A 27,652-nucleotide genomic window follows, 5' to 3' on the forward strand; every position below is an offset into this window, starting at 1 on the left:
TCGCACTTTTTGAACTTGGCTCGAAGACTTTGGCCGGGTTTTGTTGTGGTGCTGGTGGGACTACCACCCCCGCTTGGCTTTTGTTTTGGCCAATAGATCATTTTTTTGCGGTTGCACTTGGCTCGCTGGATGTTGACACTGTCACTTGGCAAGTGCGAATTGTAGAACACGCTCGTCTTGTGTGCCCAAGAAATTGTCACCTGTGGATTGGGAAGAACAAAGGGCTGCTGGCCCATAGTGCACCTGCTGCCTCATATATATATATACAGACATATAACGGCATCCAATAAAATAGCCTGCTCTTTTTTTTTGGTAACGCACAGGAATGCAAAGCGTAGCATAATTTCAACAACAACAACATTAAGAAAAGAATGAACATTAAGAGGAGAAATACAAAAAGAAATACATCCAATAGCTCCTCTTTGGCGGCAAGATATAAGAGAAGGCAAAACGCCATCAACGAGATACACGGAACCAAATTAAAGATGAAGAAGCTGGAGAGGGGGCCGCCTCGGGAGGGGTGGGATGCTATGGATGGGAAGCCGAGCCAAGCCAGACCAGCATCCAATATCCAGCATCCAACATCCAACATCCTCTGCAGATGTGTGCGAGCGAGTCTATGTGGCTGCCACATAAATTTCCTGGCTTCATTGTGTGCGGGGCAGCAACTCATTACGTTGCCTCTGCCTCTCGGCCTCTGGTTGTATCTGTGCGTATCTGTGTATCTGTGTGGGGCGGAGCTGCTTAAGGCGCTCATTTGTGAATGAACACGCCGTGAACAAGGCAGATACGAAGAGACCATCCCGAGACCAGACAACAATCGCTCCGGCACTTAATGAGCATGAATAAATGGCATCGCATCGCATCGCATCGACTTTGCCGCGGCGGGAACGAGACGGCGAGCGGGCATCATAATCACGATCATATAGATCGCGCTCTTGGCCAAAAACAAAAACAAAAAAAAACCTTAAAAACAAAAAAGAAGAAACAAAAAGCGTATAACAAAAAAACCACTAAATAAATAAGCCAACAGACACTGGCGAGTCCCTTCGAGATAAAGAGCCGCAGATTAGTTTCTGTAATTAGATTTGGTCCAGCATTGATTTATGTGAATATTGATGGGACGACAGTTATAAACCGAAATTGAATTTTAATGGCAACCTGTAAATGCTGCACAGAAACTAATTTTAGGGTATTGATTTTGTTATTTAACTTATGGTTTATATGTTATGTTAAAGATACCTTTAGACCTTTAAACCTGTTTTGGTTTTAAAAAATTACAACCGATTGATTTAATTATTTTAAAAAAACTAACTTTTTTGTACAACCTCATAGTAAATGGTGTAAAACATTACCCTATAAGGCAGCTTGTTTAATATAAAAAAATAACAAAGTTAACAATATATAAATGTTTCAAAAATATGGTCATTTTATAGTCAAGTCTCATAAAAATTTCCAGAGATTTTAAGTCCTAAAAATAATTTAACCAAAGTATACAATAAAAGTTTTTAAATATATATTTATATAATTGATAATGGAATAATAATCATATTTAATCAATTTTTAAACTACTTACTTCCAAATTTAATAAATCCTAAATCCACAGCGGTTTCTGAGACAACTGTTTACCTTTTAAAACCATCTCCATCTTTAATATTATTTTTAGAACAGACCTTAAGGTGACTCATCTCAGAAGATAAAATTAGTAAACCATCTTTCACCCTTTCAAGGTATTTTAATTTTAGTCAGAAGCTTGTAACACTATGAAGAAGTCATTTCCGACCCTATATATTATATATAGTCCTGATCAGCATCAAAGAAGAGACGATCTAGTCATGTCCGGTTGAAAAATAAATTTTCAATGTTTTTTCTAAACTTGAAAATTTTATAAGGGGTTACATCGTTACAATTTTCGAAAATTGAAAACATATATTGATTTTCTTTAAATTGTAAATTGAGTATGCAGATTTATTAACCTAATCAAAATTAGCACAGAAAGCTTTTCCGATTTGAAATTAATGCATTTATAAGTTATATGCATAACTTAGCTAAGTTATGATTTTTGAAAAACTTGGATTTGCCAACAAATGCTCAAAAATTAATGCCTTTTTGACTTAGTTTTGTGATTTTTTAACTTTGATTTGTTGAAAAAATTGTGATATAAAAATAGCGATAAGTATAGATTTAAAGAATATGAGTTAATTCAAGTTATGATCGATTTTCGGATTCGATCCAATAATTCAACTGCTTACTGCAAACTTCGAATAATATAAATTATTTACTTCTTCCATTTGCCACCAAAATAGTGGAACCGGAAATGCTCGAACCATTCGCTGGCCACAGATCCAATACTCCTCTTAGCCAGCTCAGCTATGTGCGACTCAGCATCCATGGACAGATGCCAAAGAGCAGATGGAACGCCATTTTCTGTGCGCCATGGCGCGTCCGTATCCAACGGCGTCTCCGTCTGCTTTTAATTTCTTTTAATGGAAGTTGTTAACATGGCTGCTGCTGCTGCTGCTCCCGCCTCGTCCGGCTCCTCTCCCCTCTCCGGTCCCTTTTCCCTCTCCAGTTAGCCGCTCCTCCCCTTGAGTCCAGTTTTAAGGTTGGATCCCACCATTCCCACCAACGCCATGGGTTGCGGCTGATTTGCTCTTTTTGTTTCTCTTACTTTTTTCGTTGGTGTTTCGATCATAAAATTTCGATATGAAACTTGAATTTTTGTTTCTTTTTATACACTTACAGAGGCTTGGGGTATGTGGCTCAAGCCATAAGGTTGGGAGAGACGAGAAAAAGGGTTAATTTTAATATTAAATCGGGAAGTTTTTTACTTTACAGTTGAGTTATTTAACAGTATCTGTTATCTTTAACATTTGAAACATTTAATAATAAATCGAACAATTATTTTATTAAGGAGATTCTCGAGTTCCTTAAACTAACATTTTTATTAAAACAAAATATAGAGCATCTGATGTTCATAGTCATTTGAGATTCCTCAACTATGCCGCTCTCGCTTGGGGTTCATTGAATTTTTCAAAGTGCTTTATGGCCACTGGAGCTAGCTGGCAAGTTTGTTGCCAAAGTCTTTTGTTTTGGCCTGCACAAGTATGGTCGCTGGCATTAGAAAGAGAATCATAATTAACAAATAATGGCCATAACGCGTGCTTTGGCCTGTCGCACCGGTTTGCTTAACTTATAGCGAAGGTCACGCGGTAATTTAATAACAGCTACTAACTAATATTTACGAGAATATTTATATTGTTTATGACCCGCTTTCGACGACGACGACAGAGTCAAAGGGGTTCGTTCGTATACCAATACCAATCCCGACCAGAGTTCCCATATCAAGCCAAATGCCGATTTGGGTTTGATTCCAAGAAGCAGGCACTCAATCATGCTGCGCATTGTGGCCCTCTTGTTGTGACTGCGGGCCACATAGCGTGCGACAAATGCCACTAACGGTTTGAGGTCTCTAATGGATGTTGACATTTACGGCTACCAGGGATTTGGACGTGGATGTGGATGTGGATGTGGATGTGGATGTGGCCCTACCGGGGCGTGGAGATGGCTGTTTAATTCACATAAATCTAAGTGAAATGCCATTGGGGAATTGCTGCCGAGATAGAAATTAGGCAAATGGATGGATGTATCTCCGGTATTCCAAAGAATTTGCTACCACAGACGGCCAGGAACAAAGGCAGGAACAGAGGACTGAATGGGAATGGGAATGGGCATGTACATGGACATGGACATGGACCCAGGAGTAAAGGGGAAGGCGTGCAGAGACTGCAGGGGCCAAGGGCCTGTAACATAAACATTCCCAGTCATAGTCACACAGGAATAAAAAGGGTCTCACCTCTCTGCTGTGTGTGTGTGTACAAGCATTTGTCAACTGGCCTCCTTTTGATCCTGGCCGGCACGAGAGTCAAAAAGTCGTAAGCGGCGCAGTTATCATTGTGCAGTGTGGCCCATTGTGCTATCAGCTGGCTGCGATCGATGCGGTTTAAACAGCAGTCAGAGAGATCCCGGTGAGTAAGCAGGAGAGCCTAACCCAACCTGGCCAATGGCCACATGCGGTGCCTATTTGGCCAACAGTTCTTGCACGAGACAAAACCACAAAAATGCAGTCGAATGCTGTTCCAGCCGAATCAGTACACAAATCAAATTTCGATAGATATGGAAACATATGTCTTTGAATTACTGGAAAAAGGCAATTACATTTACCTTTGATGTACTTGGAGAATTCCAAGAACTACCTCAGAGGCATATGGTAATATCTAATCCAATTCAGTTAACATAGAGTATGCAAATGCCTAACACTGCCCATCCTCCTGATTTGCGGCTAACAAATTGCACAGCCACATGGAAGGAATCCCATGATGCTTCACCCAATGCTTACTTTACCACAAAGCCAAGCGGCAGCACTTACTTAAAATATTAAACAACGCTGAGCCGTTGTTGCCCTCTCGAGCATCTTCGGATGCATGCAAAGAGAGACCTGGCCTGATCCCCAGCTAGATCCAGACGCAGACGACTCACATGGTTGCTCCCTCAAGTGGCCGTGCAGGCGACAGCGAATCGGGGGGGATGGGAGCATCGTCGAGTATGAGTATTTAAATGTGTATCATGGCGGTGGTCAAGTGAAGCGCATGCGTTGATGGACTTGAATTATATGCGACTTAAGCTCCGGCTACGCGGCTGCCGAGATCCCGAGATGCCATCCGCATCGGCATCCTCGGCAGCCAGTGCCATAAAAATTAAAAGTCATTATGGCCTGGAACAGCATTTAAGCCGTGTGCGAGTGTCTCTGAATGTGGGGAGATCGTGGCACATTCCCACAGTCCCAGAGTCCCAGGCCCAAGCCCAGTCCCAGTCCCAGTCCCAGTCCCTGTCCCAATGCCTGTGCCTGTGCCAGATCCCTGGGTCGGATCGGATCGGCTCGAGTGTCGCTGGGCTGTCAGAAAGTGCCATGAGACGGCAGCCACATGCGTCCACTTGGAGTGGGTTAATATTTGTTTGCTTTATCATTTTGAATTGACAGCAAAGTGGCGCTTGTTGCTCTTGTTGTTGCTGTTGTTGCTGTTGTTGTTACTGGCGGACCCAGCGGGCGGGCCGCGTCGAAGGCTCAAGTTGTTTGTTGTCTGCGCGCCGATTATGGAAAGTTGATGACCAACAGCTCAGGAAGACATAGGTAACATAGGTGCAACACCGAATGCCGTGCCTTCAAGTGCTGTTTTTTTTTTTTTTTTTGTTTTGGTGGGGCTTAGAAAATTGCACATTTCTCTCTGAGAGAGGGTTTTCCATTTACAACAAAAAAAGAGGTAAAAGATGCCAATACCACCGGTATACTCCCTTTTTGTTATGCGTCGCTCGTGGCCAAATGCCGCTCGGCCACAAAAACCGCACGCGGAATGCAGCCGTCGGCCATGTGGGGTTCTAGGGCGGGTTAAGCGGGGTTTACGGGGGGAGGGTGTGCAGGCGGAGCTGGAGGGCGGCAACTGCCAGGCAACACTTCGTTAAGTCCCGGCCAACATCAACGTCAACGCCTGTGCCCGGCTAAATAGATTTTTAGTTACTCTATGCCGAAGGGTTATTGATTTAGCTGAACAGTTTGGCAGCCTCTTCTTATGGCTCTGAATATTTGTCAAAGACTTATTGAATCCTAAAATTTAAACTATAAATATTATATTATACCCTTGCAGGGTCTTATAATTACAGTCAGAAGCTTAAAACTAAGTGAAGAAGTCATTTCCGACCCTATAAATCATATATATTTTTGATCAGCATCAAACTAACCATGTCTATCAAAAAAAATTTTTCAAATTTTTTTTCAAAATTTTAAAGGGGTCATCATTAATATTTTCAAAATTTGACGAAAAATTGATATTATTACAAAACTTGATTTGCAGATTTGTTAGCCCTACAAAAACAAGCACAGAAAATCAATCCGAATTGAAATTGATTCATTTTTGGCTTAGTTATGACATTTTGAAAAACTGGGACTTACCCAAAAATATATCATATAAAAATATCGATTTAATATACCTAAAATACTGATTATTTAAGTTTTATTGTCGGTATACAAAGGCCAAGAAGACATAGAGTGTCATAAGTTATATTTATTTGGAATAAAATATTGGAAATGCAATAATATATTTGGATGTTCTTTTATAAATCTATAGATGCAAAAAGGTAGTCTTACTGAATTATTACTTCAATACTTTTTTTCCTATTCAGAAATATGTAAGTTTTACATTACAATAAAAAGTTAATTATTTACAATATGTTTTTTAATATATGAGATTATTTTTAAAGAAACAGGGTTTTCAATCATTATCCCAGTGACTACTTATCCTCAAAAAACCGACCTTCCCTGCTTAGTACACATTTTATTTTAGGTACCCGTAAAGAGTATCCAATCCTTGACTATTGCTAATGAGCTTTCCATCTTGTCATTCTCATTTTTTTTTCGGGGTCGCCTTGCGCTCTCCTTCGCTTGGCTTTGATCTGTGGATGCTGCAGGCAGGACGGCTGGCAGTCAGTCAGCCAGGGTCCAGAGGTAGCCACACGAGTCCCATTCCGTCCCGTTTCGAACCGATCCCGCCGAACTGCAGCAAATTGAAAATTGATTTTTGAGCAGAGCTTGGCGCGCCAAGTTTGCTGCCTAAGTCTTTCGTTGCGACTCGTTCGTTTCGTTTCGTTTCGTTTCGCTTCGATTCATTCGGATGAGTCAAAAGTACACGGCATGAAATTCCCACATAAATTGCGCGCGTTGTCAAATTAAAAATGCCTAATGAGCTGATCGGGGGCTGGCCCGATGCAAAAGAGCTGAAAAATGCATTAGAAGCAGCAGGGACCCTGGATCCTGCACCCCAATACCGTTTCCCCCTCGCCCTCTGGACCAACTCCAGTCGCCGGCTGCGGCTGTGGCGGCAAAATGTATCGTGTTACAAATCACGGCGGGGCGTGCGGGCGGTACGATGGCAGGCAGCATCCGCAGCAGCCTCCGCAACAGCAACAGCAACAGCAGCAGCAACAACAAGAACAAGAACAAGTTTCGAGTGGAAATGCGTGTAGCGTGCAGCGTGCGAAACACTGCAGAACATGGACACGAATCGAGGCAAAAGCCTGATGCCAGATCCGATCTCCTCCCTGAACGCTCTCGAACATGTCCACTTGGGTCAGCGTCTAAAAATAGTTGAGGTATGGAGTGGGCCATCATTCAGCAAACCAACATACAAGCACCTAGCATCCAGCATTCAGCATGAAAAATGGCAACACTTTTGCGCTCATAAAACCTATTTATATATTTATATGCTCGGTCCTTGGAACACCAATATGCCCGCCCGTTCCACTGCAGTGTGCTTCCCCACAAAATGCTCAGGCGCAGGCGCAGGCGCAAGCGCGTGAGATCGCCACGCAAGATCGGAAGGCAGACGGCAGAAGGAGTCAAAGTCAGAGAAGTCCCAGGGACCCATGTCCAGGTCCCAGTCCAGTTTGAAGACGGGACCACACAAATACAGGCACGCGTTCGCTGACAGAATAAAAATTGTTGCGCTTGTGTTTAACGCGCGAACGCGGCGATATCGCAGCAGCAGCAGCAGCAGCAGCATCCTACCTTGTTTCAAACTGGCTCCCTGGACCCCGATGGCTCAGGTTAAAGTGGCAGCAGAGAGATGGGATGGGATGGGATGGGATGCGAAGGTTCGGTTGCAGGAGGGTCTGAGGGCAGGGGCATTGTCGGCTTGCTTAGCTATCACTGAACGATTATCGTGCATTTTAAAATTCTTACGAGTTTCTGACGTTGTTGTTGTTGTTGTTGTTGCTGCTGCCTTTGCCTTTTATATTGCCCTTTTCTCCTGCTGCCGGAGCCAGATTGGAATCACGCATGGGAACCAAGCGCCTTGGCTTTGTCTTGTCTGCAGACTGCAAAAAAAAATAAAAAACATATATATAAGAAGAAAAAATAAACCCCTAAAAAAAATAAAGTATAAGGAGAATAAAGTGAAAAAATTGCGGCATTCTCATCAACAAATTAGGAAAAGGTATATGTATGTAATAATAACCAACAAAGTAAAGTGGAAGTGCTTGGTTTAAACATGGTTTTATTAATTCATTTCATTTTAAATAGTAATTTGTATTTATTAATTTGTTAATTGCATAGTTTACATAGTACTTCAATGTAGTAACTCCAATATACAAACTCCATCAGTGGCTGCCCCGCCCTCGGTTCGATTATTGCCAACATATAGGATCGATCGTAAATACATACAATACATACATATACTGAGGTGTGTACATTCGGTTTGAGGCAGATGCATTTTGTTGCTTTTTTGTGGTCGCCTTGGACAAACATTCTCGATTTGGAAATACATAACTAAATTGCTACACAATTAGCTTGATAATAATTTGATAATGCTATCATACGTAATATGCTATATATATGTGTATATATAAATATTCAAATATTTTTGTATTCATATCCGCTGTGGGCATAACTAGTTAAATAATTGATTTGTTAAGGTTGCATTGTCTACAATGTGGAAGGGTATCTTTGAAGTCGGAGTCTATTGTTTGCTGCTCTTGAATGGCAACACAAATTTTGCTGGTTCTGTCTCTCTTTCTCTAAGCACATTTATTAACTTTAGTTAATAACATTACAAATAACACACAACATTCGCCTGTTAAAGAGGCGAGAAAACAAAGCGAACAAAAAAATTTAATTAAATTACAATTGAAAGATAATGAAGATCGTTAGAAATTGCTAATTTAGGCATTTCATTTTTTTAATATCAAATGGAGGTTGGAGTGTTTCTCAAATTATAAGGTGAAGTGATAAAAATAAACAGCTATGGCCGCATTTCCGCGGCAATTAATCGCCGATAAGAAACGTTATAGGTCGAGAGAGCTTTATGACATCTGACCAATATCATCGGTGCATTCGTATTAATATCATTCCGCGGACGCCATAAAAATAAAAGCCAAGGTATACAAAACAAAAGGAAAACACAATATTTATACTGACTGCAACGCAAAAGGGAGATTAAGTCAAGACACGAACCGCAAAACATTGGTAAAAATTTCATAGATATTCTATTAGCCATAAATGGTACATTCATATATATATTTGTCATATAGCCTAGGCTAGGTGTATCAGTTAACTTATGTAGAGCTGTCGAATTGCTTCGAATCTAGTTCAGCGTTTATCTCTAGTAAAAGTTTCAAACTGTTCTTATTTCATTTAGGTCTTGACACACATTTTGTTTGTAGTATTCTAGAAAAAAATAATTTCATATTGATTCCACATAGTTTAATATATCCTGTCCCCTATCCTTATTGTGAGTGTCTCTCTGTGTGGGCTTGGTTCGCATAAAGTTTGCATAAATCTATTTTCATCATTTGTGTAGATATCTTTAAAATACAAGACAGTACTTTCGGTTGCAAGTTTGCTCGGTCTCCACAATTTCATCATTAAAATTCCTGTTCGGTGTTCAGAGTTGTTGTTGTTTTTGTTGTTTGTTTATCCCTTCGGTTAACTATTTGTGTCAAACCTTTAGTTACGTTTACTACAATTTGTTTGTTAATATATATATTGTGTATTAGCTAGTTGAAACAATTTGTTTATTGTTCTAGAACTACAGAGAAGTAATTGCCATTGCTTTTGTTACTCTTTTGTGAATCATCCTCATTTTTGTCCTTTAATTTTAATTTGAATTTTCGTTAAGAGACCCTAAAGCTAGCTACTAATTCATTTGATAATTTAGACATTTAGTTTGTTGTTCTCTTCATTGCGATTGTTTTGTGGTTTGTTTGTGGTCTACGCGTATATGACAATTCCTTTAAAATTTATATATTCTATGTGTGTCGTCCGTCTTCAATTAACTTTTAACTCTTTTTGATTATTCGAGTTCTCTTCGCCGCTTGTTTTCTAAATGGAGCTGGAGCTTTACAACATATGTTTTTATATTTCTTGTCACTTTTGTTGTACATAAAGTCAAGTTGGTTTACAATTTGATTTGTTTTATTGCTGTCGCGAGATTGCATTCATATATAAATACTTTTATTTTTTATTTGTTTTTTTCTTTTTTGTTTGGTTTTTTTTTCATTTTTTTGTTTTTTTTTTTATATATTTCTGGATCACATATTCAAGTAGTTTCAAAATCACATAAAAATCACTCTTACAGTAGCGTATACAAAATACATGTGTCATCTATAAATATATATGTATATACTGACATATATTTTCTCGATCTGGGTTCTGATTCTAGTTTTTAGCTGAGTTGGGTGTGAAATGGATTTCTTGACATGTTGTAAAATTGCTTTGGATTTGGATTGAGGTCGGAAAATCCGAAAATTGATAGATCTCGTGCAAGTGTTCCCAAAGAGTTATCCTTTAAGTTAGTGCCCAGTCGATGAAGGTCTGATGGTGTTCTGGGAAATGTATGCGTAGAATTAGCGACTCAACAGCTCCATTATAAAACCAAAATCTCTTTCTTTTCATTATTATTGTTGGTATTCGTGATTTTTACTTGGTTTTTGTTATTAATTTTGTTTGTTTGTTGTGTACATCTTTATCATAAACTATTAAAGCATTTATTATTTAACACACATTTGATTATTGTTATGTTTATTAATTTGTATTACTTGATGTTTGGCTTCTACAAAACATAGTACAAACACACACAGAGATAAAAGCCTTTGCGCTGCCTTGCTTGTTAGCTTTGTAATACAATAGTTTTTTTTTTTTTTTTTAATATTTGAAGGTTTCTTTTTTTTTTTTTATATAGGTTCGTATATATATATATATATTTGTGTATATCCTTACAGTTTTGCTTTTGTTCTCAATAAATGCCTATGCATGTTACGTTGCATTTTCAATTCATTTCCAAAACAGTCCAGTTTTGATTACAGTTTTAATCAATTCAACTCAACTAGCTAACAATATGTGTCTCTGCTTCTCATTCAACATTGTCCACAGCTTCCAATAGCGGTCTATTATTATTATTATTAATTTTTTATAACTTTATGTTTCACGCAAAAAAATACATTTGTTTTTGAAGACGGTTTCACATTAACTCTGGCTAACTTTTCTGATTAAACTCTGTTCATTTCGCTGTATCGAGTTACTTTTATTGTTTTTGCCTCCTACACTCATCACTCATCGAGTCTACGTTCAAATGCTCCATAAATATATATATATCTATTCATATTCGTTCTTGTACCATCAGCATAAGCAAAATGCTTGATTTCATGTATCTTAAATACTACGTTCCGACATTGACAATTTTTATTTGCTTTTACTACATTGGAAGCGTCTATTTGAGACTATGAAAGTAAAATGAAAACTGAAATCAGCTGCAAAGTAAGTACTTAAAGCACTATATAAATCACAAAGTAACCTAGTGGAGAGTATATACGTGAGTTTGTAAATCTTTTTTGGGGTTGGGAGTGTTGGCATTGGTTTTCAGACCACCAATAAGCCCAAAGATAAAAGCAAAGTGTCTTAATCCATTTAACTTGGTTTTCATAAAGTAAACTGAACATTTCAATAAGATAAAGCGTTGTCGCAATTAGTTGTAAATCCGTTTTACACCTATAATTACTTTTGTGCAGTTAAAAAACAAAAAACATGTAAGAAAAGAAAGCTAAGAGTAAATTATGATTAGTTATGACCTGTCAGTTACATAGAGTTTATGACGCTTGTCTTGGCTTTTTAGTTATTGGTTGTTTTCACAAGATTGAAACACAGACATATAAAATACAGTTTGAAAATCGGCTTATACAAAATCACTGGTGGTTTTTGTTTGTTTGTTTGTTTGTGGTTGCATGTTGCTCTTGTAAGCGACAATACTTTGTTAAAGATTATTAACTTGATCAATTTGTTGGTTTCTATAAATTTGTTAATAGTCAATTGCTAAAAGTGTCTAGAAAAATTAATATATATATTTATATATTTATCATAAACCTTTAACCCATTACATATCGTAACAGCGGTTGTTTACTTCTCGTAATTCCTTAAGTAATACTAGTGAAAAGTACAATATGACTGAAAGTGTAGCATATTTCGAATAAAGTTACACAAAGTATACGTGCGTGTAAAAAATAAATGAGATATTGCAAATTCGTGCAGAGTTGGTAGAAATAAAAAATAATAAGTATGCCTAAAACACTGAAAATGTCAAACAAAATTAAAAAGAGTTGTTTTGTGTTGCATAAAAGTATACAAATATAAAATGTAAATCTTTTTCAAGAGTTCCTGTAGTCGTTCTGAAAAAAAAAAATTAAAAACGCAAACAAAAATAAAATATTTAACTTAGATTTTAGAGCAGCTAGCTAATTCAATTAATAGTTTGTGCCTAGAAATTGCTAATATTCATGACGATAATTTGCATAATTTGCATACAGTGGAAATATAAATAATATATGCTTTGCCACGCCCACTTGCAAGTGGCTGCTACTCCTACCCGACCATCGGATCAAAAGTTTCAACTTTTTCCTTATGACTAAAGTTTGCTTTGTGTGTCTGTCACACACATTGTCATGACGATTCCCATTTGTATCCGTATCCCCGTTCCCCTTTCATATCCGATTTTCAGCCAAAGGGCCACTTGTGGTCCTGTTGCTGATAAAACATGTTCTAGGTATGGGTGGTGATCACTGGTACCTGACAGTAGGGGCACTCGGTGACCGAATCAGCGCATGTATTGCAGATGGACAGATGGTTGCACGGCTCCAGGGTGACTGTACGATTGTTCTCCTCACACTTCATGCATTTCTTGGCGTTCTCTAAATATAATACTTTGTCGACTTCTTCCAAGTCAGTGCGCAGTTTCGACTGAAAGTAAAGCTGGTTGAATCCTCGCACTGTAAATTTAATTAACCAACTGCTTACCTGCAATTGCTTCAGTTTCTGTATTGACAAGTCCCGCAGCTCCGCCGGCAGGTTAAGTTGTATCTGGGCCAGATCATACCGCTCCTTCCACTCTAGGGCCTCCTGCTTGGCCTTGTCGCGATGCAGTTCGGCGATCTTAAGCTTGCACGCCATATCCTCATAGCGGCCATTCAGCTTATGAATCTGTGCATTCTTCGTGAGCAACTCGTTGGTGATGCGCCCAATATCACTGTTATTCTGTGACTGCAGCGATTGCAAGCTGAACGCGTTCTTGGCCGTATTAAGAGTGTTTTCGAAGAGGCTGTTGCCCACCGAGCTGCTGTTGATGTCGTCGCGTATGGTGTTCAACTCCGAAATCCTTACGGAAGGACTGATAGACAAGCCGTCGCCAAAGCCGGGCGAAATGATCCGAGACGGAAAGAAGAGGCTGCTATCATTTTGGGTGGCCGAAAGGGAGTTGCTAAGCTTGTTAGAGCCGCCATAGTTGAATGCGTCCACATTGAAGAGATTGGTGGGACTGTAGGTGAGCGAGCTGCTGGGAATGTTGACGGCGAATCCACCTGAGTTGAAGTCTGTGCAAAGAGAATAAAATTTAGCGATTAGTTGGCCAACTAAGCCCACCGATGACTTACCATTAATTGAGTTACTTAGAGTCGTATTAGGAATGTTAATTGGCGCCGAGGAACGTGTTAATAAGCTAGTATTGGCCAGACTCGCCGACAATGAGTTCTCGCGCGGATCGTCCAGTGAGCATGCTGCTTGCAAAGAAGACAGATAAATTATTGAAAGTTTCAGTTAGGAAAAGGGTATAGGCCGAAGCATTTGCTGTCTGAACGCTGACACATGTCCACAACCAACATTTAGAGTATGTATAGTGAATACCGGATTGCAACTTATGTAGGTGTTCTTGTCAGGTGTCAGGACTAAAATACTCACAACGACAGTCCAGGGGTCGTGAGAAATTTAAAAATTTGCTGGAATTTGTCGTGTTTTCCAAAGCATCTACCAACATTTTATTGGTACTATTACCACCAATGTTCAATAACTACGAAGAGAACAAAACGAAAAGAGAAGAAAAATCGAGGATCGCAATGAGAGCAGGCCACAGATTTCAATGGATCGGTGAGGGTGTTAGACAGTTAGCTGATGTGGTTAGCTGGATTAGCGCAACTGACGATGTCTGGTTGTATGTGGGGATTAGGCGATGCAAATCGCAGGCTTGATGAGTGTTACTGTTTTGGTCATACGTACATTGTCGCCCAGGTGGAGCACATCCTGGGCCTGTAGATCGGGAAAGGCATTGGATATGAGCTCGCACAGGCTTAGCTCGTGGTCCCGCATCTTCTCGTCGGCCATAATACAAGCTTTTGGGTTGGGAATGGTTACATGGGCAAGCGACACCGAGCGGCAAAGCGAACATTGATTGATGGATTGATGCATTGTTATACAAAGGATTCGGTTCGAGGGTTTTCAGAGTTTGAGACAGATTTGCGGGTTGATTGATGAGCAGAAATGCGAGGCAAGTAAGAGATAAACATAGAGTTAAAACAGGAAAATCATAAGATACATAAGCCTAACAATTCCCTACTACAACTGGTTGTGGCGAACAGCGCTGAAAGCCAAGGTTTTCAGAGGCCTCTGCCTCGGCACTTACGTTCTACGTGGGCAAAGGCGCAGAAGACACTGCGCGGGCAGTAGCCGGCCTGCTGGACATCGTTGCACTTGGTTGACTTGTAAATCTCCGGATGGAACTGTTGCTCGGTGCGAGTGTGACAGTACTGACAGTTGTCGCCGGCCTCGCAGTTGCCCGGCTCACCCCACTCTTCGCCGTGCTTGACATTGGGACAAGGCGTGGACCTGGAACAGAGTTTAGAGTTCGATTCATTACGTTCTGCATTCGTTATTAAGAATGAAGGACCCACCTGTACTTGTACTTCCTAGGCGAGCGGCGCTTGTCCTTGCTGTTGTGGTACTGTGGACAGGCGTATCCCTGGCGGCAGAGGCGCGGTGGGCGCTTGCAAGGCTCCGTCTTGTAGTTGGCCAGCACGTAGTTGGTGTCCTGCCACTTGGGATCCTCGTTCATCAGATTGCGCTCCTTGTCCAGAGCGTTCAGTGCGTTGGTGCTATCCAGAGTGATCTCGGCATTCTGCAGGGTCTCCAGCTCTTTGATGTCGTAAACCGGTGGGCGCTGGTCCTGCATGCCGTGGGCGAAGGCGCAGTGCAGTCCATTCTTGACGCAGTAGCCCCGGCTGTCGGTGTCGTGTACGCACATGCATGTCTTGTAGTAGCGCAAATGGTATCGTCGCTCCGTGTCCCCGGCGGTGCGGTGGAGAAAGGGGCATCTGCGGGATGGCGTGGGATGAATGAATAAAAGAGATTAGAAGACTTTTCAGTGACGTCGTAGCTGGCTCTAAAAATAGACGCGCGGGAGGGGCAGGGGGTGGAGGGTGGAGGCCTCAAGTCTGGGTCATAAAGTCTGCCTGTTGTGTTGTTGTTTTGTGTTTCGTGCAGAAAGTAATTGCGTTTTACTTTTACCCTGCTCTCGCGCTTTGGCGAGCTTTTCTCCAAAGCTCGACAGCCACAATAACTGTACATTTTGAAGCTGCCGGGAGAAAAATCAAAATAAACGCAGAAGAAAACACGCAAAAGCGAAACGCAATAAAAACAATGACGCACACACTTGTAGCAGTTGGCGTAGCGTGCGTGTGTGTGCGTATACGCTCTGTCTGTAATTGTGTGAGTGGGAGCAACAACCACCACCAAGGCGTCGGGCGGATGCTGATTAGAATTTGCCAGCTCAATCGCTGGAATCACTTTCACTTTAGCTGTGCGACCTCGCCTACACATACACACACACACACACAGCGAATTTCACTTTTAGCTTTCCGACGACGCCAAACCCCCGAAACGCCCGCACCCAGGTTTTTGTTTGTAAACACGAAGACAAGAGATACACACACATCGCCAAGGAACGAGGCGCAAAGAGGAAACGAAAAAATACTACGTCGTTGCTATCGCCGTCTCATACCCGCACTGCACCAGGCCAACAAAGAATTTCACCAGGAGACTCCAGGACGCGAATTACAATACTCACTCATCTCCCTCCGGACAGATGCCTGTGGTCTCGTCATATTTGGTGCAGTAATTGTCGGCGCTGTAGTTGAAGGTGCCATCGCGCTTTCTTACTGGCCGACGACGCCGCTGATTCTGGAAGTGCCAATTGAAACAAACAAATGGCCGATGCTGGTTGCATTTGTGCTGCAGGAACGACTGGCATTGCTCCACGCGAAACTCCTTCAGGTAGCTGCGGGCGGAGAAAACACGGGGCGTTATTCGGGCACCTGGACACTCAATTTATTGTTATTTACGTGTAGTGGTTGGGTTTTTCTTGCTGCGAAGACAGCAGCAGCTTGTTCGTATCGTTCGCCATTTTTTTGAAGAAAAAGATTTATTCTCTTGAAGTGTGGCCGCTCTTTTCAGTAGTTTTTCGGCATTTTTCGAGACCAAATAGTGTGGTCACACTTTGACAAATTTTTTTAAGAGTCTGCAGTGCAGTATTGGTAGTCTAGCTAGTTTCAGGCTAGCACAATTGAAATTATAAAAAAAATAATTTAGCTTATAGCCTTAAAAATAATTTATTTCAATATTCATCTAGCATATTCAAGCAAATTTGCATTAGTGACATCAACGATTCAACTAACAAAATGTACTATTTGGCGCATTAGGGGTGAGGAAGCATCGATGTTTTTGGCGACTATCGATGTTTTTCCAACGTCACTATAATGAATATTAAGACTTATTTATTTATATGAATTTATTTGTTATAATATATATTAGAAAAAAAAACTATCATTCTTGCATTTAAATCACTTAAGTAATAAAAAAATATCGATATGTCATAACATCGATATTTCCTTTCCTTATTTCACCACTTTTGCCGCGGAGCTGCCACTTGATTTTTTCCGGCAGTGTGGCAGCCGTTGCAAATTTGAATTTGAATTTACTTCCGTAAAGAGTGCAAATTTAATTCAATTTTTAAAACAGTTTTAATGACTGCCAGATATTGAAATTTACAAAAAAGTAGCAGTTTCCCATTTCAGATCATACCTGAGACTATCTCTGCTTCCATTCTCTCACCCCACTGCTGCACATGCGCTCGGAGAGGAGATGTGACGAGATGCTGGACGGGATGACGGCGACCTGTTGCTCCAGCCTCGCCGCTGTTTGTTTACTCAGTCAGCGCGATGCACTCGAGCCAAGAGTACTATTACTGCAAGTAGTTGCAATACTTTCGATCTTTCGCCAATGAAAACAACTTCTTGCTCTGGCTTTTATCTTTAGCCTTAACGCGCTTGACAAATTACGCCGCTTCGGCATCGTTCGTTAGTGCCGCCGCGTGTGCATCTCATAAAAGTGAGGATATAGCGACAATGCCAAACACATGCTAATCAAATAGTTATTGCCGCCGAAGCGTTTAATTACCCATCACAATCACCTTAGGGGGCGTCAATGCGGACAAAGACAATACCTCGCCGGTTCGATTATCATCAAACTAGAATAATTCCATCTGGCATCTGAATAATACAACTGTCGTAGCCGATTTGCTGAAGCCTCAAGTTTAAAAACGTTGACTGCATAATGCTGGTGAGAGATATATGGAATATAGCTGGAATTATACATTTTGCAATGCATTATTAAGAAATAGTAGGAAATGTTACAGCAATATTATAGTTAGTAGTTGTAGTATTTAAGAGGCCTTAAATTAAGGTGACTTTAATAAGAAATTCAACCAATCATCTGAACAAATATTTAGTTTAAAAATCATTAGCCAAGAGCAAATTGATGAAATCGTGATTCCGATTTCAATTTTTCTCGAATGGTTCATTTCTAAATTTAAACTGGCACACGCCCGTCTTATTTATTCATTTACTGAATTCTGGGATGGTGCTTTGGGTCAAATATAATTGAAAAATCTTGGTGGTTTTAGAAATTTTCAAACAAATTTTTTTGGGTCATTGGTAAATGAGCGCGTGAACTGCTGTCGGCTGTTAAGTCACGAGTACCACCTGTTGCTTTTTAAAGTCGTCACATTTTGGCCAAAACGTCTGGAAAAAATAGGAGAACCTGACACATGACAGCCGCTATGGCTAATAAATAAAGACAATGGTCTTTTCACTGTGCAACTTAATTCTGACACTTCTTGTCTTGTCGGAGGATCGTCACTTTGCTAAACTTTCCACGCGGAAAGTCTTAGGCTCCAGCCTATTCTTTGGCCCTGAAAAGATATCGCTGGTGTCCATCAAATGCCCGTCAAGAAGTCCATCCATATCGGGCAATGGAAAAGTGACATTCCGAATATATTTGCCCCTCATAAACGTTTCAACCGAAATACAAGTCATTCATTGTGTGGGAAGTGTGTGTTTTTCGCCTTGCAAAAACATTTCCGCTGAAAAGGAGGATAAAATACATTTCACAGACGAATGATGAATACAGGAACTGATTATTCCATAAATAGAATTATTGTGATGAGGATTGCTTCACGTAACTGTGGTTTCACAGATTCTTGCCCATGACCGGAGTCTTGGAGTAGATGGCCCGAAAGATGAAGAAGCCAACGGCCCCATGGACGGCCACCACTGTACAGATGGCCGAGATGATATCCGCATTGATGTTGGCTAAGCCCTTGAGGACCACAAACTTCAGGGCACAAAATGTGGCAATGGGAAAGCCAACTATCAGGGCGCAGTAGGACATAAGCAGCAGGACATTTAGCACAGAGCCATGCCTCTGCGGCATCAGAATTTCCAAATCCGATACATTCTGCTGCTCCATACCAGACACTTCCTCTGCAAAGATCAGGCGCAGAATGTAGCCAATGACCAGGACATGCATCACGATCACCGTGGCAATGGCTGAACCAATGGTCACATTGTTGTCGGGGTCCACAGGATATAGTGGCTTCAAAACGAAGATCTTAAAACCACTGTAGATGAGTACGGGACTTAAAAAGAACACGGCCAGAAAGAGGAGCAACTGCTGTATGCCACTTACGAGGACCTGAACCCCTTTTTTCTGTGTAGAATTAAGGAGGAGTTTAGTTTTGGTTATGAAGTTTCTACATTAAAAGTGCTAACCTTGGCATGTGCACCTGTTTCCAAGCTGGACAAGTCAGTCGAGCAGCCGGGTTCTTGAGTGGAGATGTCCACCTCGGCACCTCGATAAATCCTTCGCAGTTTGGCAAACATTTTTATACAGACGTAAATATTTGTCGTAATTAATTCGGAGATAGTTCTTGCAAGGCATACTTTGGTGGTGTCATTGTTAGACATATTTTTTTAAGGTATTTAGTGCCATAAGTGCATAATCTATTTTATTTACCAAGATTATTTATAGTTATATTCATAAAATTACAATACTTCTCTGTAATATTCTGAGCTTTACACAAAAATCAAAAGGAACTTTTTCAGACCTTTAAAAATAACTTTCCTAAACTGTTTTTATTATCCCACAGCATTTCAATTTAAAGCATACTTGATACTAAAAGAATTGCCACTCTAAGCTGCAACCCATTAGGGGATTTAAGGAGTCAACAGACATCCAATTTTAACTTGGCATAAAGATTGTCACTGCCCGAGGCAGAAATATCTGGTCTTGTGACCAGACACGACTATATACTATATAGTAATTAGCCTTAACCACACCAGTAGCCAGAAAAAGACTTCTTCAGATTAGATAGGTGCAATTAACTAGACCGAGGAATCCGTCAGAGACTTTTTTCTTCATAGGACCATAGCCTATCTGACCGATAAAGCTCGCCAATCAACGTCGTGATTTTTATGGCCTCACTTGACTCAAATACCGCGCCCTCGATTTATGGTTAAAGATTAATTCTTGGCCAGCCCCTATCCTGGTCAGCTGACTTCGTGGTGCACGGGTGTTTCCCCAGCACAGTATAATGAGTAAATTTGATGGAAATCCATAAATATAGAACAGTGCAAATCAGCTGTCAAATTTTCATAAAATAATGTCTATTTATTAGGCTTTTGATAGCAAAAGGTATTTTGGTAAATGAGCAAAATTACTATCAGAAAAAGTCCCTTAAGAAATATATGATTTACCTTAAAATAAACTTGTTACTCATAAACAAAATACTTGAAGGCTTTAAAGTCTTTAAGATTGCATAGATTATCGTATTCTCTGTGGAGTTATCATGCTAATTTTGGTCTATATTTCTTATCTACTTTTCTGCAAAAATATTACTCATACGCAGCGTTGGTCAATCGATTTAAATGAATTGGCGCTTAGGCAGAGTAACTAAAAATAAAGCTATTATCAGAAAGAGAATATAATGAATGGGCTTGGCCTATATATATTTGGATTATCCACAAAACTTGGAGTCTTAGAAATCAATTCAAAATTGTATACAATAACACTGTTATCAAATATTATAATAATATACACTTGAAATCGATAAGGAACCGCCACATTTGTGTTTTGGTTATTTTTATGGGTTTTCAATCAGTTGGTTTCAAATTCATTCGGTTGCCAAGGGAGGTGGTGTAGGTGTCCCAGAATAGAAACATCTCTTGGTCTAGCCATTGCTTTATGGTCTGCCAGAGAACTGGCCACCATCCAAATGGCCACCAACAGCTGCGGGGAAGATACGAAATTAATGAGATTTATGCCAAGTTCACACATATGAATCGGGTCAGCTTCGCTTCGACAGGTTGACATGTGGATCTCCTCGGATAGCTGCTCATTAGTCCGGGATGCTGCTCATGCAAATTGCACGACAGCTAATGGCAAAACTATTTCGCAATTCCACTCCAAGGGGTTATCCCGAGGGATGGCAATCATTGGAACGCATCCGGATACGGATACGTATCCGGACAGTGGCAGTGGCCTTCAATTGAAGCCGAAGTGCAGCGAGTTAGTTATTCATGCCACTGTTTGCTGCCACTCGTACGCATATGTGTGTGTGTGCCACCGGAATGGGGGGCAATTATGGTAATTGCCCAGTCTGGGCATCCGCTTGTTTGCTCTCTGTGGAACTCTGTGGGTGGTCATCATCCTGCCTGACCTTGACTGCGCTGTGAAACTCGGGAAGCCACAGGACTGGGACTCTGTCCCGCTAACCTTGACAAGCACGTTGGCCGTCACTTGAGAGTTGACCAAGTTTTATTGGTTTCCCTCGAGTGCAGTGGAAACTTTTCCCCTTGACGGGCTTAAGCTTCAAGCTGCAGCTGGGGAAAACCGAGGCGAGCGCTTTTCTTTTGTGGCCATCGATGAGCAATTAAAAGTCGCCTGTTTTGAGGGAATTTTCCCCAGAAGCATCTCCCTCTCTCTCGGGGAATCACTTGAATGCCGTTGTTGATATAGTAATTCAGCTGTCCATTATGCGATTTGCATACACTGCCAGAAGTGTTTTGTTTCGGGATTTAAAGAGCCACTTACTCAGGCCACTTGAGGCCCACATCCATCAGCCAGGAGTGGCGGTCATGGACTCCAAAACAGTTTAATGCTCTCTTAAGGAATACATGTGTATCCTTTGGGTGTTGCGGCAGGTCGGTTACATCAGTTTCAAGCAATCAGCATAAATTTCTTGCCCATCTGGGAGCGCTCAACTTTGAACCGAATCCGGCTCCTAAACTATGTCAATTGACCTTTGCCTCATCCTCCTAGAAATGGAGGTCAACAGACGAGCTAGAAATAAATTTTGGTGACATGTGATGGATGATTGCCTGGCCAGGCTTTGATGGCCTTTGTTCTCCGTCCGGGTCAATGTGGGCCGTAAAGCAGCAGGATAATTCCTTAGATGAGGCTATTAATGAGACCAGCTTCCTGGGGCATAAAATAGTAGAGCTATAAATAAAAGGAAATTTAATTAAATACATTTTAGTAATGAGAAAATAACTTGTCATTAGGCTAGTCATATTAAAGATGTACTTCTAAGAGTAAGTAGGAGCTTGGGCCAAATTAATCTTAAGAGATAATACTATGCCTTGGACCAGGAAGTAGTTCATATCTATTTTGGTTTATGCTTTAATATTTGTGCATTTTGCTTTGGGTGGAACATACATCCTGACTTATAGGAGCATTTTTTAGATAAACCAATCAGCCAGCAGGCCAAACAGTCGCAGTCTGATGTCTGGACCTAATTAAACATCTCTCAAATGAAGGCACACCACACACAAACCGATGCCATACCTGGATCTCCATAGTTCTCTTCCCCTCAAGGAACAGATAAGTCCATGTCAAGTGCCGTAAATCGTTGCAAATATTTACCAGCGAATCTGTCAGCGCGAAAAGCGGTGCTCAGTCAACAGTAGTCATGTGCCACATGTGAACGGCACGAATATCCAGATACAGATACAGATACAGATACTGGGCCAGATACATATATAGATACGGTTGTGACAGTGAACAAGCCCGGGACCGTCGCAAGTCTGAATTTATGGACACGGATAGAGCTCTTGTCAGGGAAGCCTGTCAGATATCGCCCAGCTCCTTACGATTGTTTACTGTAAGCCCAACATGGTCGATGTCATAATCGTTTGGGCATTTCCTGAGTTTACCCCTGGAATTAAATGCTATTCGTGTTTGAACTCCCATGAAAATGAGATGACTTACCAAAGTCAGCTGTGGCTGGTCGTAAAACTTGTCTAAGATTCCCCTAATTCCCATTACCGAGGGCTCATTAACATTAAAGTGACCGCTAAGTTGCACTTCAGATTACTTTGGATTATGGGATCTTGCATGACGTCCATTGGATTGAATTAATAAGAAAATGTTCCCGGGGACACTTAAAAGTAACGCTAATCTCAAGTCATATCAGTTGCTATTGAGAATCGAGTATTTCTAATAAATGATTAAGTTTGGTAATACCCCTTAAAGTACTTTAGTACTCCTTCGCTCTTGAAAACTAATCTCTGCTGAAGATTCTACTCATGAAAAGGAGGGCCAGAATCCCTTAAAGAACACAGGAAATTAATCCTGTGACAAATTGTTTAGCATTTATCACCGGTTTCCTTCAGATTTCCTTTCCTCTCCTTGGGAAACATCACGAACTGCCAATTAACTTTGAAGGCTCCATTTGCTGTGTCAACTCAGAGTGCTGACTTTTATTTGGCCAGTAAATCTTCAGCTGTCTTCTATAAATATAAAAATCTATTTAAGTTTGGTTCCCACAGCTTTGCAGGCACGTTCTGGCCACAGAAGGATTTCCATCTCACGGGCATCCCGTGTCCTAGGTCACTCCTGGCCAGGATGGCATGCAAATGGCAGTCCATGGTTAGCCCACTTTTGAGGGCCATGTCATGCGATGCCAGGCACACGTTGGGTTCAATGGCCCGCCCAGGAGAGGTCAACGAAGGACGTCATAGAACTGACCCCTCATTCCTTTCCTCTCAATTTCTCTGGACTGCACGGCACACAATGACATTGACATGCATTGGCTAAGCTGGCGCTTAGGTTGCAGGTTGTAGAGTTGCCCCATGCCGCATGCCCCATGCCTAATGCAACCGATTTAATGCAACTGCTGGCCCAACAGCTGTACGTGTCCGCACTCAGTTATTGGTCAGCTCCAATTCATGCAACTTGTTAGCCAAGGCCTCAATTCACCTGCAAAGTTATGGGCTAAAAATAGTCACAAATAGTACTCGGAACTAGGTCGCCAAAGGTGTGCATTAGTTGGACACCAACAGGAAATTATAAAGGGGGAAAGGGATATAAGTAAGGATTGCTAATTGATAGGAAAATATTTTACAAAGTACTTTACCATCACTATTACTTGTTTAGTATTGTAATCAATGCTTGCATGTATTTCATACTCCCCTAATCCCCTTTTCTATATCTCAATTTATATCCCATTAAAATATCAAGCACTTTCTTATCATATTTATCTGTTGGAATTAGTCTGCTTTCCTCCTTAGTATTCAATAAACAATGTTGGCGCGTGCCAGAGGATTACTTTAAAATCTGGTAGCTAAATTGTGGAGCTGGAGATTCTCGCATGGCCCATTGAGTGGGATTACATTACCGTGAAGCACCACCACGTGCACCATGTACTCCACCCGTGTTATGGCCACGTGTGTGTGTTCTCATGCAAATAACTCAATCTAGCTGATGGCATACCCCCAAGGACTGCTTCCCCCCAAAAAAATCCATCCTGTAAAGACGACCTTGACAAATAAGCGGATGCACAAATTTTCAATAAAGCTGTGGTTACGCAGAATTAGCTTATGTCTAAACAATTGCAGAGGGAGAAAAGTCCAGTTTAAGGTGTTTCAGGGTTCAAAATATCAGTATTATGATAAAGAAAACAAGTCTTTTTATAAACATTTAAATTGAGGTTTTGTCTGTTATTTATTGGTTTATAAATATACCATATTAATTTATAGATTACCCCCTTTTTTGCCACCGTGTATAAACATTATTCTCAGCACATGTCACAATGTTAAAGATATTCCTGGGGGCTTTGGGGGGAAGTCGAGACTTAAGCTGGATTGCCTAATTGGCACACTCGAAACTGGTTCGTGTTCTTTGCTCTGCCCACACACACATAACACATCATACCAAATCCGTTCCCTTTCCACGCAATTATATAATAAGATCTGTATCTAAGACAATTGAGCATTTATTCACCGCAATGTGCCAGCTATTAGACAGGGCAGTTTCAGAGGCATGCCAGCAAATATATATAAATCTCATGTCTGAGATTCATTTCCATTCCAATGTGCATGGAATATTTGGTTTAAGTTTTTCACTCATTGACGTCAGAGGTGGCCAGTGGTCAGTGCATTGTGTGAATGCATGGAAGCCAAATTTACAAAGTATTTTATTAACATAACATGAATTAACACTAAAAACTTATAATACAAAGTTTCTGAGAGTGATTTAGCTATAAAATCTATATATTTTAGCAGGAAAAACAACTATCATATGTTGTGTAATGTATCATTTACATTTAATAACTACTTCCATGGAATTTTGTTGATTTATTTTTGGCTTAACTTTGCCTTTGCTTTGGAAACTCTGTGTGATTTGTTTACCTCACAGCATTAATGATCTCTGTGACACGTGCCTTGTAAGCGCTACTATTAATCAAAAATTGGACACAAATCAAATACTAGAGACCTGGGCTAAATTAAGCACACCTAACTAATTTGTTTCCATTCTGCCGAAATTGAAATCGTGATTGTCCCGCTCCGAACACCTATTCAATTACCCATTTACTGTAATGTCCGTATTATTCGGATGCACAATGAATCATTACATTTTGCATTTGTATTCATACTTGCTAGTATTTCCACAGCATTTCCATGGGCATGTGACACCTTGCACTTTCCGCTGATTGTGTTTGCATTCGCTACAAGCGAACAAGATTGCGAACAGGTGTAAAAAGCGGCGAAAAGGTGTACAGACTCACAACAAAGTCAATAGAGAAATACTAAGATTGTAACTATAATTAGCTATTAATTTAATATTTCAGTAAAATTTTAATAAACTTTAAAAAGTCATAAAATCATATAAGCCTGATTTCAGACATTAGAAATCAGCTTTAATAATTGCTAACCTTAGTAGCCTGATTAATGAATATTTTTTATATCGTTTGTATGACGCCTTTAATCACCAAATAGTAATAGTGTAATTTAATTTTTCGCTCGTGTTACAAAGCGCTTAGAAAAACTTTGTTAACCGAGTAACAACAAAAAGACAGGGAACAAAGACGGATTCATCGCAGAAACGGACAAAAAAGTGAAGGATTTACGGTGCAAATTGTGTGCGACACTATCAGCCGACATTTCTTTATCACTGGGCCATATATCTATGTGAACTTTTCACTTGGGGGTTAACACACCAGCTACCATACATACATAGTTGTCAATTTACGATAGTGACATCTGATTGATTGGCATCGTTCAGGGGAGAGGGATTTAAACACTTAAAATAAAAATTCTTCCTACCCTTGCAGGGTATTATAGTTTCTAGCTTTCTCCGGGTAAAAAAACAATTTTTCAGAAATGTCCCATTTTTTGATAAAGGAAAAGGTAACAAATAAGAAAAATAAAATGCTAAATGGGCTTATATTAGCAAACTTAAAATCCTTATTTTTTGAGCGTGTTTTTGTTTGAAAACTTACTTTTGCAAAAATTATATACAAGCCATTGCTTGAAATATTTTAACTTTCTTCTATTTAAAAGCATACCAATTCTTGAAAATTTGCTTTAGAAATATATATCAACTTATTTAAATTTATATTTTATATTGAGCAGTTTCGATCATCACCATTGTTTCGTTCTTTGTTTAGTAAGTTGTGTTGAATAAACTATTTTCGAGAGATATATATACTTTACTATAAACAAATAAATGACACCATTTCCCCGCTCGTCAAAGACTTTTCGAGATCAATAATAAGCTAGTCAACACGGCCAAGGGTATAGTAATTAAACAATAATTTAATATAAACCATATTTTCATGTATCTTGACTTTTGTGGGCCTTGTTTTGGTTTCAATAATCAAGAGATATTTTATAAACGACTTACCTTAATTAAGAAAACTATAATTTTTATGGTTGCCGCATCCACTTGATCAAAGCCTATCAACCACCAGGCACACAATTAGTAATTTATATAAAAAACACACAAAAAGAAGAAGAAGAAAACTGAACTTCCTCTAGCTAGAGCCTTGCTTAAGTAAAAGACTTGAGAATCGCAGAGGAGAGCGCTCTATGTACCAAATAGTTAAGCAAAGCCTAGCTTTCAGTCGAAAGCTTAAAACTTAGTGAAAGAGTCTTTTCCGATCCTATAAATCATATATATTCTTGATCAGCATCAACAGCCGACTCGATCTAGCCATGGTTGCCACATCCACTTGATGAAAGTCTATCAACCACCAAGCACTAAATAAGTAATTTATATAAAAGAAGAAGAAGAAAACTAAACTTCCTCCAGCTAGAGCCTTGCTTAAGTATAAGACTTGAGAATCGCAGAGGAGAGCGCTCTATGTACCAATTAGTTAAGCAAAGCCTATCTTTCAGTCGAAAGCTTGAAACTTAGTGAAAGAGTCTTTTCCGATCCTATAAATCATGTATATTCTTGATCAGCATCAACAGCCGACTCGATCTAGCCATGGTTGCCACATCCACTTGATCAAAGTCTATCAACCACCAAGCACTAAATAAGTAATTTATATAAAAGAAGAAGAAGAAAACTAAACTTCCTCCAGCTAGAGCCTTGCTTAAGTATAAGACTTGAGAATCGCAGAGGAGAGCGCTCTATGTACCAATTAGTTAAGCAAAGCCTATCTTTCAGTCGAAAGCTTGAAACTTAGTGAAAGAGTCTTTTCCGATCCTATAAATCATATATATTCTTGATCAGCATCAACAGCCGAATCGATCTAGCCATTTCCGGCATAAATTTATTTTTTCCAAAATTTTTGAAAATTTATATATATTTTATAAGGGGTAAAATTGTGAAAAATTTACAAAATATTGAATTTTTTTAAATTTTTAAATTGAGTATGCAGATTTGTTAACCTAATAAAAACTAGCATTAAGATGATTTCCGAATTGAAATTAATGAATTTTTGGCTTAGTTATGATATATTTCATATTCGACATCTTAATACTTACATAGGTAAATTCAAAGGTATTAAGAAAATTATTCATGTTTTTTGTATATAAAATAAGTTTTTATTATATGATTAGTGCCAAACCTTGATTTGTAGCCAAAGTACACTAAAATAGTAAGAACAATAAA

The 27,652-nt window shown here is 39.9% G+C and overlaps 3 protein-coding genes across 5 annotated transcripts in view; 1 reads left to right on the top strand and 2 right to left on the bottom strand.

Moving 5' to 3' along the window:
- Window positions 1-8,088: 8,088 nt before the first annotated feature.
- unk (RING finger protein unk) lies at window positions 8,089-16,615 on the bottom strand. Of its 3 annotated transcripts, XM_020961682.2 has the most exons (9): window positions 16,261-16,432; window positions 15,987-16,196; window positions 14,815-15,234; window positions 14,547-14,749; window positions 14,144-14,256; window positions 13,829-13,937; window positions 13,525-13,647; window positions 12,893-13,464; window positions 9,376-12,835 (listed from the first exon to the last, which is right to left on the bottom strand). In XM_020961682.2, the coding sequence occupies exons 1-9, from the start codon at window positions 16,320-16,322 to the stop codon at window positions 12,638-12,640; spliced, it is 2,010 nt and encodes a 669-aa protein (XP_020817341.1). In that variant the 5' UTR covers window positions 16,323-16,432; the 3' UTR covers window positions 9,376-12,637. The 3 variants fall into 3 exon arrangements, 2 of the variants coding, with proteins under 2 accessions (XP_020817342.1, XP_020817341.1); XR_015272637.1 differs by lacking the exon at window positions 13,829-13,937 and having other exon boundaries at window positions 10,491-12,835; window positions 16,261-16,434; XM_020961683.2 differs by lacking the exons at window positions 13,829-13,937; window positions 14,144-14,256 and having other exon boundaries at window positions 8,089-12,835; window positions 16,261-16,615.
- Window positions 16,616-17,126: 511 nt separating this feature from the next.
- Window positions 17,127-27,652, top strand: part of Irk1 (Inwardly rectifying potassium channel 1) — a 31,439-nt gene continuing 20,913 nt past the window's right edge. The window contains exon 1 of the mRNA XM_086837034.1: window positions 17,127-17,536. The gene's annotated coding sequence lies outside the window, so the exon portion shown is untranslated. The remainder of the gene's footprint in view (window positions 17,537-27,652) is intronic.
- Window positions 18,374-19,236, bottom strand: LOC110190979 (uncharacterized). The gene is made up of 2 exons (XM_020961687.2): window positions 19,027-19,236; window positions 18,374-18,964 (listed from the first exon to the last, which is right to left on the bottom strand). The coding sequence occupies exons 1-2, from the start codon at window positions 19,219-19,221 to the stop codon at window positions 18,446-18,448; spliced, it is 714 nt and encodes a 237-aa protein (XP_020817346.2). The 5' UTR covers window positions 19,222-19,236; the 3' UTR covers window positions 18,374-18,445.

Source organism: Drosophila serrata, unplaced genomic scaffold (assembly GCF_035046125.1).
Source record: "Drosophila serrata isolate PLE 108 unplaced genomic scaffold, ASM3504612v1 contig_295, whole genome shotgun sequence".
NCBI lineage: Eukaryota > Metazoa > Arthropoda > Insecta > Diptera > Drosophilidae > Drosophila > Drosophila serrata.